The sequence below is a fragment of the Stegostoma tigrinum genome, chromosome 20 (assembly GCF_030684315.1).
Source record: "Stegostoma tigrinum isolate sSteTig4 chromosome 20, sSteTig4.hap1, whole genome shotgun sequence".
In the NCBI taxonomy this organism is placed as follows: Eukaryota; Metazoa; Chordata; class Chondrichthyes; order Orectolobiformes; family Stegostomatidae; genus Stegostoma; species Stegostoma tigrinum.
The window spans coordinates 6,132,060-6,146,584 of record NC_081373.1 but is presented as its reverse complement, the minus strand read 5'-3'; the positions used below and the strand labels follow the sequence as shown (position 1 = coordinate 6,146,584).

At 48.3% G+C, this 14,525-nt stretch overlaps 1 protein-coding gene across 4 annotated transcripts in view; it reads right to left on the bottom strand.

The window, feature by feature from the left end:
* Window positions 1–14,525, bottom strand: part of pdzd7a (PDZ domain containing 7a) — a 113,131-nt gene that overhangs the window by 38,598 nt on the left and 60,008 nt on the right. For all 4 annotated transcript variants that reach the window (XM_059652948.1, XM_059652952.1, XM_059652951.1 and 1 more), the window contains one exon: window positions 10,146–10,237. In XM_059652948.1, coding sequence (XP_059508931.1) covers window positions 10,146–10,237 — 92 coding nt within the window. The remainder of the gene's footprint in view (window positions 1–10,145; window positions 10,238–14,525) is intronic.

Sequence of the window (14,525 nt, the reverse complement as noted above, 5' to 3'; positions counted from 1 at the left end):
GGGGAGTGGCAGATAGAATTCAATTTAGACAAATATGAGTTGTTGCATTTTGGTCGGGCAAACCAGGGCAGGAATTATACAGTTAATGTAGGGCACTGGGGGATGTTGCCAAACAAATGTACCTAGAAATACAGGTCCATAGTTCCTTAAAAGTTGAGTTTCAGGTAGAAAGGGTGATGAAAAATGCATTTATTATGCTTGCCTTCATTGGTCGTTGCATTGAGTATAGGAATTAGGATGTCATGTTGCATCTGTGCAGAATATTGGTGAGCCTGCTTTCGGAAAACTGTGTATAATTCTGTCACCCTTCTATTGGATAGATGTTGTTAAACCTGAGAGGATTCAGTAAAGAGTTACAAGGATTTTGCCAGGACTGGAGGGTTTGAGTTTAGGGAAAGGTTGAATAGGCTGGGGCTAATTTCCCTGGAGCATTGGAGGCTGAGGGGTGACTTTAGAGGTTTAGAAAATCATGAAGGGCACAGATAGGTTGAATAGCCAAGATCTTTCTCCTAGAGTGGAGGAGTCCAAAACTAGAGGGCATAGGTTTAAACTGAGAGAGGAAAGATTTAAAAGGAAGCTAAGAGGGAACTTTCACGCAGAGGGTGGTGCATGTATTGAATGAACTGCCAGAGGAAATGGTGTAGGCTGGTACAATTACAAGATTTAAAAGGCATCTGGTTGGTTATATGAACAGGAAGGGTTGAAAGGGGTATGGGCTAAATGCTAGCAAATGGCACTAGGTCAGATTAGGACGTCTGATTGGTGTGGACGAGTTGGACCGAAGGGTCTGTTTCGGTGCTGTATGACTTAATGATTGCAAGGATTAAAGAAAATCCTTGTAGTTCTCATTAAAATCTGTTCCAGAGCTGGTTATTGATTAAGAATTTTGGACATCAAGAATGAAGGTTATTATTATAAACAAAAAGTTCCAACAGTTTCATCTTTAAAGAATGTAATAAGTCTGCCTACATCAACTTTGACAAATATGAAATGTTACTATTTAATATTATACCATTCAAATTACTGTTCATTTACCAATCTTGACTTGCAGCCTTGCCACCCCTGAAAAAAATTTCACATTCATTGCATATTCTAAAATCCCCCATAATTTCATTCCAATAGCACTGCAATCTTTTTCTGAGTCCACTTCTAACCTTTCACCCTCCACTTTCTGATTGCAATTTACTATCATTCCACTTTATTTTTAGTGATTTGGCTTTCAACCATCATTGCTCTGCTCTCTTCCCTATAGCCATCTGTATCTCATATCTTAAAAAGCAACTTTTGAAATATCGTTATTCAATTTTCTCTTATTTCCTGTAACTTCTTCTAATACCCATTCAGTCTCAGTGGGTTAAATATTTTATTATAGATTGGTTCAACATAAAATAAAAATAATTCAAGAATCTTTCCTCCTGTATGATTTTGTTTGGCCTCTTCATCGTCCAAGGTCCCAGCAGAGGTCACTGGAATGATGCTCCCAAACTGACAGGAAGACAGTTGGCCATTTGTCATCTTTCTAGCTCCTTCACTATCAAATCTGGGCCTAATATCACCACATCTGTTCAGTCTGCCTGTGAGACTGACATCTATATTCCCACCTTTGCCACAGAACCCATAGAATCCGTGACAGTGTGGAAATAGGCCATTCAGCCCAAAACGTCCACACCGACTCTCCGAGCTGCATCATATTGCCAATGTAAACATACTTCATCATTACTATGTAGATGACAGCTTTGTCATCACTAAACAAAACGAATTAGAGGAAACATTCAAGACCATCAATAATACCCTTTACTGCCATAACATTCACAAAAGAGGAGGAAAACAAGAACAACCTGCCATTCCTAGATGTCACAGTGGAGCGAACAGTCAATGGGGAACTTCAAACCAGCGTCTACAGGAAAACAACACATACGGACCAAATACTGAACTACAGGAGCAACCATCCCAACACCCACAAACGAAGCTGCATTAGAACATTATTCCAACAAGCCACCACACACTGCAGCACAGAGGAACTACGCAGAGCAGAGGAAAATCACCTATACAGTGTATTCAAAAAGAATGGGTACCCTATGAACACAGTCCGCCGATTTCTCAGCAATAAACCCAAACAAACAGACAAAACGGGCTCAGAAACCATAACCACTCTCCGCTACATCAAAGACATTTCTGAAATGACTGCCAGACTACTCGGACCTCTTGGCATCAGGGTAGCCCACAAACCCACCAACACACTAAAACAGCAGCTAATGAACTTAAAAGACCCTATACAGACGACAAATAAAATGAACGTCATCTACAAAATACCTTGCAAGAACTGTGACAAACACCACATTGGACAAACTGGCAGAAAGCTAGCCACCAGGATACATGAACATCAACCAGCCACAAAAAGACCTGACCCACTTCACTAGTATCCTTACATACAGATGAGGAAGGACACCACTTTGATTGGGACAACACATCCATCCCAGGACAAGCCAAACAGAGACACGCACGAGAATTCCTAGAAGCATGGCATTCCAACCGGAACTCCATCAACAAACACATAGATTTGGAGCCAATCTACCATCCCCTGAGAAAAAGAACAGGAAATGACATCACCAACGCAGGAAATGACATCACCAACCCAAGGAAACCTAACCAGATAAATAGAAAGCGGGACATAACACCAGTGCTTCGTTGGAGGCTCACTGATGATGTTACCTAGAATGGTGACAAACATCTGGGAACAAACCTTCAAGCTCAGTGAACCAGCTTACATCTGGAACAAAATAAAGACCCACTCTCTTGTGGACTGAGAGGAGGAGAGTGCTGTCTTGGAGGTGAAAGGAGGACGTCGGGTTGGCTGAGCACCCTTGCGACCAGTGGATCTTAATGCTGGCTTCGGCCTAACGCTGGTTCAGGGGAGCAGCCAACCTGCAATGATGGCTGCGGCAAGTGCTCGTGCCCCAGGTCAGGGGGTCTGGAACACCATCCGTGTTTCTGTAAAGAAGGTGGATGAAGGTGCACCTGTGGACCGCACCTTCTTCGTGAAGAGGGTCCTGTTGGACTGTTGTGGGTTCGCTGCTGCGGACATTTACTGCCTGTAGGATTTGCCCGGAGGAGGTTTTTACGATGTGACCTTCAGGAGTGCCAAGCTTTGCGAGCGCTTCCTGGAGGTTTTCAAGGAGAAAGGAGGTGAGGGCCCCCTCTCTGTATTGACCGCTGTCCTGCTGTTTGTGATGCCAGCGCAGAGGAGCCGTATGGTGACTGTACACATGTACAACCTGCATGTGCCAGCAGTTGATGTCCTGACCTTCCTCGGAAGGTATGTGAAGGTGGAAGGGGACCTAACTGACATCATGGACCCCTTTGGCATCTGGACGAGTAAGAGGCAGGTCAAGGTGACGCTGAGGATGGGCGCAGACGGGAATGTCGCACACCCACCGTCCAGCTTTGCGATCGGCAGGAGTAGGGGCTACCTGACCTATGCAGGGCAACCTAAAGTCTGCCATGCCTGTGGTAGGTCAGGTCACATGGTGGCCGATTGCAAAGCCACCATTTGCAGGAACTGCAGGGAGGAGGGACACCTTGCAAAGGATTGCCCACAAGAGAAAAGCTGCAACCTTTGCGGGGAAGTGGGCCACTTCTATAGGGCATGCCCGCGGCGGGGTACCACCTACGCCCAGGTCGCCTGCAGGGGAAATGCGGGGCCAGCCCCCCTGGAGGAGAGGAAGGCACCAGGGCCCAGCAAGGACCCCACTAATGTGCAGGAGGGCCAGGCCGTGCAGGAGGGCACAGCCCTGCAGGATGGGCCCGAGGCCAGCAAAGCACCCCTGCAGGCTCAGATCCTCCCCGACAACCCGGAGCCAATGGAGGCGGCGACAGGCGACCCAGTGGAGTGGACAACAGTCCGGAAAGCGAGGAGGAAGGTGCGTCGACGGGCCCAGGAACCGCAACCATCAGGCGGGAAGAGGCAGCTACAGGGGGGCTATAAGAGCTCTTCTGACGAGGAGGATTCGGAGAGGGCCCACCCGAAGCAGAAGTTAAAGGTCTCGAGGGGCAAGGAAAGCAGCACCCCACTTCCAGGTGACGGGAGGCGTCCTGAGGCTCCCTCCGACACCCAGTCAAGTGCCGCTGGAGCACTGGAGGGCCCCCTGGAACTTCCAGGCGGAAAGGAGGAAACAGCGCGTCCCCAGCCTGACCCGGAGCCGGGCCCTCCTGTCTCCGCACCCCTGACGGGGGGATGCCGCCTGGAAGGCAGCACGGATGGTTTCCTGAGCCCGGAGAGCGTCCAGCAGTTAGCCCGGGCAATGGGCATGAAGGGACAGATGGAGGGGCTGGACCTTGGACTTGGGGAGGGTACTGCGGTCACTGCCCACAATGGGGGTACGAGTTGCGAGCATTAATGTGCGCAGCGTCAAGTCAACCGTGAGATGTGTGTCCACGTTGGCCTACCTGACCACCATCAAGGCGGACCTCCTGTTTCTGCAGGAGTGCGGGATACCGCACCTCGGCAGGTACGGGAAATGGTCCGGCACCTGGACCTGTGGGCCTTCGATCTGGTCGGGGGTTAACGACTGTCGCTCCTCGGGCCTGGCTATTCTGCTGCGGGGGCGCAACTTCACCATCTCTCAAGTTCAGGAGGTGGTGGGGGGGGGCGCCTCCTAGTGGCTGACATCACCTACAGGAATGCTCCCCTGAGGCTGATCAACGTGGACGCCCCAGCGGTACGGAGTGAGCGGTTGGCCGTCCTGCAGCGGCTTCCACCCCTGCTGGCTACGTCCAGGCCGGTCATCCTAGGCGGAGACTTCAACTGCATCGTTGATGCAGATGGAAGATCCGGCGTGGGGACAGCGGGTGGGGGGAGTCAACTGGACGTCACGGCCAGATTCCTGATGGGCACGGTGAAGGACACCAAGCTGCTTGACGTCTTCAGCACCCCTGCAGACGGAGCACAGGTAAGGTACACCTGGTCGCGGCCAGACGGGTCTATCCGCTCAAGGATAGACTTCCTGTTTGTGTCACAGACGTTCTCGGTCAGGCCCACCTGTGTCGAGCCGGTGTTCTTCTCCGCCACTGCCTCCTGCTGGCCGACTGTCACTTACAGGACGACCAGCCGGCCGGCAGGGGGACGTGGAAGCTCAACACGACTCTGTTGACCCCAGAGAACGTCGAGGAGCTTAAGAGGGAGTACGCCGGTTGGAGAACCGTGAAACCCCTCTTTGAGTCTCCGGGCGACTGGTGGGAGACGGTGAAGGAGAACATCAAGAGGTTCTTTGTCCTCAAGGGTGTTCAGAAGGCAAGAGAGAAGCGGGGAAAGCTGTCGCGACTCCAGAAAAGGGTGCAGAACTGCTCCTTCTGCAGTTGATGGGGGTCGATGTCACGGAGGACCTCTGCGAGGTGAGGGGCCAGCAAGCCTCGCTCTTCGCCGCGGAGGCCTCCAGGATAATCTTCCGGTCCAGGGTCCGCTCTGTGGAGCCGGACGAGACATGCTCGCGTTTCTTCTTTCAGAAGGTGCACAAAGAGAGCTCTGTGCTTAGCCGGCTGAAGGAGGACGACGGCTTGGTGATGTCGTCTCGGCCCGACATTTTGAGGATCAGCAGATCCTTCTATGCCGGACTGTACGACACGAAGCCCACGGACAGCACGGCCTCCGAGTCGTTCCTGTCGTCTATCACGGAGGTCTTAGACGACGGCACGAGGGAGTGGCTGGACTGGCCGATATCCCTGGACGAGCTGGCCAGAGCCCTCAAGTCCTTGGAGAGGAATAGGACTCCCGGAAGCAGAGATAATGGGAACTGCAGATGCTGGAGATTCCAAGATAATAAAATGTGAGGCTGGATGAACACAGCAGGCCAAGCAGCATCTCAGGAGCACAAAAGCTGACGTTTCGGGCCTAGACCCTTCATCAGAGAGGGGGATGGGGGGAGGGAACTGGAATAAATAGGGAGAGAGGGGGAGGCGGACCGAAGATGGAGAGCAAAGAAGATAGGTGGAGAGGGTGTAGGTGGGGAGGTAGGGAGGGGATAGGTCAGTCCAGGGAAGACGGACAGGTCAAGGAGGTGGGATGAGATTAGTAGGTAGCTGGGGGTGCGGCTTGGGGTGGGAGGAAGGGATGGGTGAGAGGAAGAACCGGTTAGGGAGGCAGAGACAGGTTGGACTGGTTTTGGGATGCAGTGGGTGGGGGGGAAGAGCTGGGCTGGTTGTGTGGTGCAGTGGGGGGAGGGGATGAACTGGGCTGGTTTAGGGATGCAGTGGGGGAAGGGGAGATTTTGAAACTGGTGAAGTCCACATTGATACCATATGGCTGCAGGGTTCCCAGGCGGAATATGAGTTGCTGTTCCTGCAACCTTCGGGTGGCATCATTGTGGCAGTGCAGGAGGCCCATGATGGACATGTCATCAAGAGAATGGGAGGGGGAGTGGAAATGGTTTGCGACTGGGAGGTGCAGTTGTTTGTTGCGAACTGAGCGGAGGTGTTCTGCAGAACACCTCCGCTCAGTTCGCAACAAACAACTGCACCTCCCAGTCGCAAACCATTTCCACTCCCCCTCCCATTCTCTTGATGACATGTCCATCATGGGCCTCCTGCACTGCCACAATGATGCCACCCGAAGGTTGCAGGAACAGCAACTCATATTCCGCCTGGGAACCCTGCAGCCATATGGTATCAATGTGGACTTCACCAGTTTCAAAATCTCCCCTTCCCCCACTGCATCCCTAAACCAGCCCAGTTCATCCCCTCCCCCCACTGCACCACACAACCAGCCCAGCTCTTCCCCCCCACCCACTGCATCCCAAAACCAGTCCAACCTGTCTCTGCCTCCCTAACCGGTTCTTCCTCTCACCCATCCCTTCTTCCCACCCCAAGCCGCACCCCCAGCTACCTACTAATCTCATCCCACCTCCTTGACCTGTCCGTCTTCCCTGGACTGACCTATCCCCTCCCTACCTCCCCACCTACACCCTCTCCACCTATCTTCTTTGCTCTCCATCTTCGGTCCGCCTCCCCCTCTCTCCCTATTTATTCCAGTTCCCTCCCCCCATCCCCCTCTCTGATGAATGGTCTAGGCCCGAAACGTCAGCTTTTGTGCTCCTGAGATGCTGCTTGGCCTGCTGTGTTCATCCAGCCTCACATTTTATTATCTTGGACTCCCGGAAGCGACGGCTTACCGGTCGAGCTGTATTCTGCTCTGTGGGGCCTGGTCGGCCAGGACCTGCTGGAGGTGTACGATAGTGCGCTTCGGGCAGGGAAAATGTGCAAGTCCATGAGGAAGGGCATCATCACCCTCATTTACAAGAGGAAGGGGGAGAGGGAAGAAATTAAGAATTGGCATCCCATTTCACTTTTGAACGTGGACTACAAAATCCTGGCCAAGGTCATTGTCAACTGGGTCAGGTCTGTCCTGGAGTCAGTGATTCACCCTGACCAAACCTGTGCTGTGCCGGGCAGGAAGATCGCTGAGAGCCTCGCGCTCATCAGGGATACGATCGCCTACGTACAGGACAGGCGGGTGGACACCTGCCTCGTCAGCCTGGGCCAGGAGAAGGCCTTCGACACGGTCTCTCATGCTTAGATGAGGGATGTCCTCTCCAAATTGGGGTTCGGGGAGGGCATCCGCAATTGGATCTGGCTGCTCTACGCCAACATCGTTAGCGCAGTCTCGATCAACGGGTGGGAATCACCCAGTTTTCCTGTTAGATCTGGAGTCAGGCAGGGCTGCCCACTCTCTCCTGCCTTGTTCATGTGCTGTGTGGAGCCCTTCGCCGCATCCATCAGGAAGGACGTGAGCCTGAAGGGCGTGACTATCCCAGGCAGCGGAGGCCTTCAGGTCAAGACCTCCCTGTCCATGGACGATGTCGCCGTCTTCTGCACCGATCGTCGGTCGGTGAGTGGACTATTGGACATCTGCAGCCAGTTTGAATTGGCCTCGGGTGCCAAAGTCAATAGGGGTAAGAGCGAGGTCATGTTCTTCGGGAACTGGGACGACCGCTCCTTCATCCCCTTCACCGTCAGGACAGACTACCTGAAGGTGCTGGGTGTTTGGTTTGGTGGAGCTGGGGCATGCACTAAGACTTGGGAGGAGCGTATCGCCAAAGTGAAGCAGAAGCTGGGCAGGTGGACGCTCCAGTCCCCCTCCATCGCGGGTAAGAACCTGCTTGTCAGGTGTGAGGGGCTTGCGGTACTGTTGTATGTGGCGCAGGCCTGGCCTATTCCCTGGACCTGCGCCGCTGCGGTCACCCGGGCCATCTTCCACTTCATTTGGGGGTCGAGGATGGACCGGGTCCGCAGAGACACCATGTACAAAGACCTGGGAAATGGAGGAAAGGGCGTACCGAACGCCACCCTCGCCCTGACGGCTACCTTTGTGTGCGGCTGCATCAAGCTGTGCGTAGATCCTCAGTATGCAAACACCAAGTGTCACTACTTACTGAGGTTCTACCTGTCCCCGGTGTTGCGAAGGACGGGCCTGGCCTCGTTGCCGCGGAACGCTCCGAGTAGTTGGACCGTTCCGTACCACCTGTCCTTCGTGGAGAAATTTTTGAAGGGAAACACCTTTGACCACAAGGCCGTCAGGCAGTGGTCAGCACGTAGTATCCTCGGGACCCTTCGGGAAAAGGAGAGGGTGGATCCCGTCGTGTGGTTCCCCACGCAGAAGTCGTTTGGCAGAATGCCTCATTGCCAGAACTTTCAAACAAGCACAAGGACATTGCTTGGCTGGCGGTGAGAGTGGCTCTGCCAGTGAGATCCTTTATGCATGCCTGGAATCTCTGCACCACCGCACGCTGCCCTCGAGGTGGCTGTGGGGGGCGGGGGCGAGAGTGTCGATCACCTCCTTCTGGAGTGTGCCTATGCGCAGGAGGTCTGGAGGTGGATGCAGTGGTATTCGTCGAGGTTCGTCCCAAGCAGCTCCGTGACGCAGGACTCCGTGCTCTACGGGCTGTTTCTGGGGACGCACACCGAGACCAATATCAACTGCGCCTGGAGGACCATCAATGCGGTGAAAGACGCTCTTTGGTCTGCCCGCAACTTGCTGGTCTGCCAGCTGAAAGAACTGACCCCGACTGAGTGTTGCAGACTGGCGCACTCCAAGGTCCAGGACTACGTGCTGAGGGACGCGCTAAAGCTTGGGGCAGCTGCTGCCAAGGAGCGGTGGGAAAAGACCACCGTATGAAACACCTTATCCAGAATAGAAAAAAGAACCCTATCTGGTACCTGGGCCCAGCTGGCGCCTTCCCCAACTGGTCACGGGGCCAACGGGGACTGTGCGGGGTGACGACTGCCGGGGTATTTTCTTTGCTTTGTTTTTTTTCCCTTCTTTGTTTTTTTCCTTTAGTTGATGTATGTACCCCCGGGTAACCCGGAGCGGCTTGCATGACTGGGTAGGTGTGTAAATATGTTTTTTTTTGTACATCTTACGAATAAAGTATATTTTTTCAAATAAAAAAAGGTAACGAAACGTCTGAAAATGAACCTTCCAGCTCAGCGAGCAAACTCACATCCAGAACCTCAACCTGAGCTACAAATCTTCTCAAAATTCATCATTTCAGTCAGGCATCTTACAATCACTTTGGAACAGGCCGGAAGAGAACCTGGTGTTTTCCACATTTCTACACAAAGTCAAATGAGCATCACATGATTTCTATCAACTCTGGAGCTGCTCTACTTGAGCCTAAAAGGAACTGCATTTCTAACAGTGACACGCTGTCGTCTCACCATTTTTACTTAAATAATTCTGGGCATGGGATGGGAGCCACCCCAAGGCACAAGAAATAGTATTTAAATGAGCATGCCATTCCAGATAACAACATTTCACTGCAGGCTCCTATGGTCTCCAGCTCACCACTTGACAGTAAAAGCTCCTGGTTGAGTTCAATGTTATTCTGGAATCTTCAGTTACAGATGGGCCTGGAATATGATTATTCTGACTCTCTGAGTGGGATCTTGCCAACCACTAGAAAATGGATTGGCCATGCTAAATTGCTCATATAGTGTCCAGGGATGTGCAGTTTAGGTGGGTTAGCCATGCGGAATGTAAGGTTCTCGGGTGGATCTCAGTGGAAAGTTCTTCAGAGGGTTGGTGTGGAGTCAATAGTTTGAAAGTCTTAGTTCCACACTGTAGGGATTCTATGATATTGTACATACTCTCTCACCTGCTCTGTTCTTCAGAATATCATATGCTTCCAGTTCATATGGCATCACCAGGCTGTCAAATCTGCCCAGGTCAGTTGGTCCAATAATGGCCCTTTAGGGTAAAGACAAATAAAACACAAAAATGTATCAAAACAAGTAAAAACTCAGACACCTACTAAGATGTGCAGATGCTATTTTAATAATACAGTAAGTTTAAAGAACTCTGAATAATTATGAATAAATATTTTTACACAAAATATACAGGAGGCTCAGGGAATAGTTGCAAACATGTTTCAGAGATTATCTGAAATTTACCACGAGATTTGCCACTTATGATTGTTGCAGGTTATCAAATGTCTAATGGATTTTTCAACTCAAGCATAAGCAGAAACATGAAGGCAGATAAAGATTTTCAACTTCTTCAGAGTTTATGAAATACCCTAGGTTTAGGATGACTGAAAAAAGGTTTCCTGGATACAGCATTCTCCACCATTTCATTGCCAGTAGGTTGGAATTTAATGTCCCATTACTGGTGGGTTTGAAGGTAGCTTTCTGGCTACCTGCCTGCCTCAAACCTGTTTGAAATTTACAGCAAGTAATCCACAATTGCTCTTGTTCCTAATAAGGCTAAACTAGTATTTTAACAGCATGGCAATGTTCTGCAGCCCATATCATACAGAAATACCAGCAGCTTTAGCTTCAAAGGAATCAAGAGAATGGGGTGAGGTCCCATGGGCCCCATCAGAGATGTCACTCCAAAAATGACCCATCCCCTTTAAACTTCTCAACCACGCTCTCCCTTGAAACCTTGAACCTCTTGAGCCCTTGAAACCCAGGCCCCACCCACCCTTTCACTGGGACCTCTGACCCTTGTCTTAGCTGGGCTGTTAGCACGATGGAATTGCTTTTAGTCCCAGCAATGGCCACAGTTCCCCTCTAGTGCTGCTGGTCTACAGAGCTGCCAGGCATTTAATTTGATGCAGTTCTTTAAGGTGAGACTATCTCAAAATAAAGAAGCAGAAGTCCTGTCTTAAAGCAAGTAATGCTGCTCCTAATACTGAATTGCTGTGGGTTGGCCATTGAGATTATGGATGATTCCTCCCCAGATTTTTAAGTCAGGGAGGTGAGGATTTTGATTTCCCATTAAATCCAGCCCAGTTACCTAAATACTCACATAATTGGTGGTGGGGTTAAATTGGATCAATTTCACAGTGAACTTTCCTAGTTCAGAGGAAAAAATTACCATTGATCACAACAGGAATTAGTTTCAACCAGGCTGAAAAGTTTGAATGGCACAGATCCCTAAAATGCAAAGCATCAATCAGCATTGTATAAAATGGGTATTAAAGGCAGTGGGTAAAACTAATTTACAAGTGAGGAAAAATACTTAATGATTTTGCTTAAACAAAAGCTGCCTTTTCAATGATATCTTCATTTCTGATTAACACTTGTTCTGTTTAAAATTTTGTACATGACTGGGTTATTTTTGCATCTAAACTTATTTCAAATAAAGTATCAAAGTTAAAATATTTCACTTAATAAGGAGGCAGTTTCAACACAAACCTACACCAATATAAATCCGCTTTCAGACACTTGGTAAAACTGGTCTCATAGGAATCATATACTATAATAATTAACAAAGCGTTTTCAGAAATTGGTTCTTTTTTCGCTGATGAAATCTATGTTTAATTATCTCTTGATAACTGTTCTGTCAAAAAAATGTGTAATCATTTGCATACTTATGCAACTACAAGAGTCATTTAAAATAAACCATTATGTGAAGAATGTTGACATGTGAACTGTTTATATGTTTAATAGAGCAGCAAATTAGAATAAGAACATTATAGTGTCAGCCTTGGATCATTGGTCACACTGTTGTCTTACAGTCATAAAGTGTGTTCAACCTCCACTCCAACGGCCTGTGCACATAATGTGGGTCAACACTTGTGAGCAAATTCTACACTGCTGAAGTTCTGGATGAGACTAAATTGAGCTCAACGCCCTGTCTGCTGTTTTAGCTGCATGTAAAAGATTCCGTGGCACTATTAGGGCTGCCAAGTATGATCAAATGAAATCCTAGAGATTTCATCACATGACTTGCCTCCAGGAATTACAGAGCAGGAAAAATTCTTGGAACAATTATTAGTGTGGAATTAATTGTCACATAAAAAAGGCTAATAATGAAGAGCCAGCAGATTTCATGAGGTAAAAATCATGTTTAACTGACCTACCAGGGTATTTTTGAAGAGGTAGTAAAGAAAGTTGATTGGCTAGGGGAGACAATGGCCTCGTGGTATTATTGCTGGACTGTCATTTCACAGTCCCAGGTAATGTTTTGGGGACCTGGGTTCAATCCTTTGTGGTGGAATTTGAATCCATTAAAATATGTAGAATTGAGTCTAATGATGACTATAAATTGATTGTTTGGGGAAAACCCACCCAGTTCCTTGATGCCCTTTAGGAAAGGAAACTAAGTCCAAACCCCCAACAAAGTGGTTGACATTGGGAAAGAGCCAGCAATGCCTTCATCCTGCAAATGAGAATGAAAAAAGTAATGCTGTTGATATGGTGTACATGGACTTACAAAAGTCAATAAAGTGTTCAGTAAAGTGCCATGTAACAGATTTTTAAGAAAATTTAAAACACACATTGCAAATGGGTCAATAGCAACATGGATACAAAATTGGCTGAGGGATAGGAAATGAACAATTATAGTTAATGGATAGTTTTCATGTTGGAGGAAGGTTTGTAGTGGGCTTCCCCAGAGTTGGGACTCTTGTTTTCCCTGATCTATGTTAATGATCTAGATTTTGGTGCAAAGAGAACAAATTTCCAATGTTTAGATGATGCAAAACTTATAAATTGTGACACAAAAGCAGAAAGTTCTACAGAAACTCAATAGGTCTTGCAGTATTTGTACAGAGAAAACAGAGTTAATGTTCTGAGTCCAGTGACCCTTTGCCAGAACTGAAACTACCAGTGAAACAGCAGTATTTATGCTGAAGATGCACATGGAGGAGGGGAGGTAAGCATAGTGAATAGAATACATAGAGATGGTGCTGAGTGAGAGAGAAAGAATGAAGTGGTGTAAAGCTACAAAAGCACATTTACAAGTTGATGCAGCAGGCAGAAAGGTGGCAGTTGAAGTTCAAGGTGGAGAAATGTGAAGTGTACATTTTGGAGTAAAGACCATGGACAGACAGCACCTGTTAGTTTGTAATATCATAATGAGTGTGCAGGAGCAGGGGGATCTGGGTGTATATATGCATGACAGGCAGTAGCAGGCTTGGTACAGTGAGCATAAAGTATCTTACGATTTATCAATAGGGGTATAATGTCAAGGAGAAAAAAGGTTATGTTAAACTCATACACAGCACTACTTAGACCTTAACTAGACTAATAAGTATTGTTTTGGGTGCAACACTTAAAGAAGATTATAAAAGTACTGAGATGAGTTCAAAAGTTATGAAAATTATTCCAGAGATGGAAGAAGATTGGGGAAGGTCGAACTGCTTTTCTTGAACAGGAGAAAACTAACAGGAGAATTGATTAAGATTTTCAAAGCCATGAGGGGACTGGGCAGAGTAGATAGGGAGAAGCTGGAAAAGGATTGAGAATGACAGGGCACTGATATAAAATAAGTTTAAAAAGAAACAAATGTGAGAACATCAAAATCAGTTACGATCTGGAATGCATTGCCTGGAGGTGTGGAGGAGGCAGCTTCAATTCAAGCATTCAAAAGGTCATTAAATGGCTATTTTAAATGCAGCACTGTCATAGTTATGGCAAAAAAGCACACAGAGTGGCACAAGTCATAACGCTCATTCAGAGATTTGGTGCAGATGCAAACAGATGAATGGGTTCCTCCTGTACCAGTAACAAATCCATGACGTGATATGTGCCAGCTGACAGTTGGTCAGCAGAACCCTCCATGTGACAGACTGCTTGCAAGGAAAAAGATGTTTCACGTGATTAGATAATGAGTTACTGTTAACACACAGCCTTTTGGTAAACCCCCATTTGTCACATTTTTATATCCAGTAAAGGGAAATGTTCAAACAAAATGATAAAAAAAATCCTTTTAACAGCCATAGAACCAGAGAAATGACGCAACACAAAAGGGGTGCATTTGGACCATCTTGTCCAGACTGACCCAAAGACACCCAGGCACCCTTTCCAATCCCATCTTGCATCAGTCCAGGGCCCAGCATCTTACAGAACTTAAAATGTAGATTCAGGTATGTTTGAAATGAGTTTAAGGTCTCTGCCTCTCCACCACCAACTCAGGCAATGAATTCCAAATACCCACAATCCTCTGTGTAAAAAGGTTTTTCCTCACATCAGTGACTTAGCTTGAATCTATGACCCCCCGGCTTTTGGACTCTCTGCCAAAGAAACAC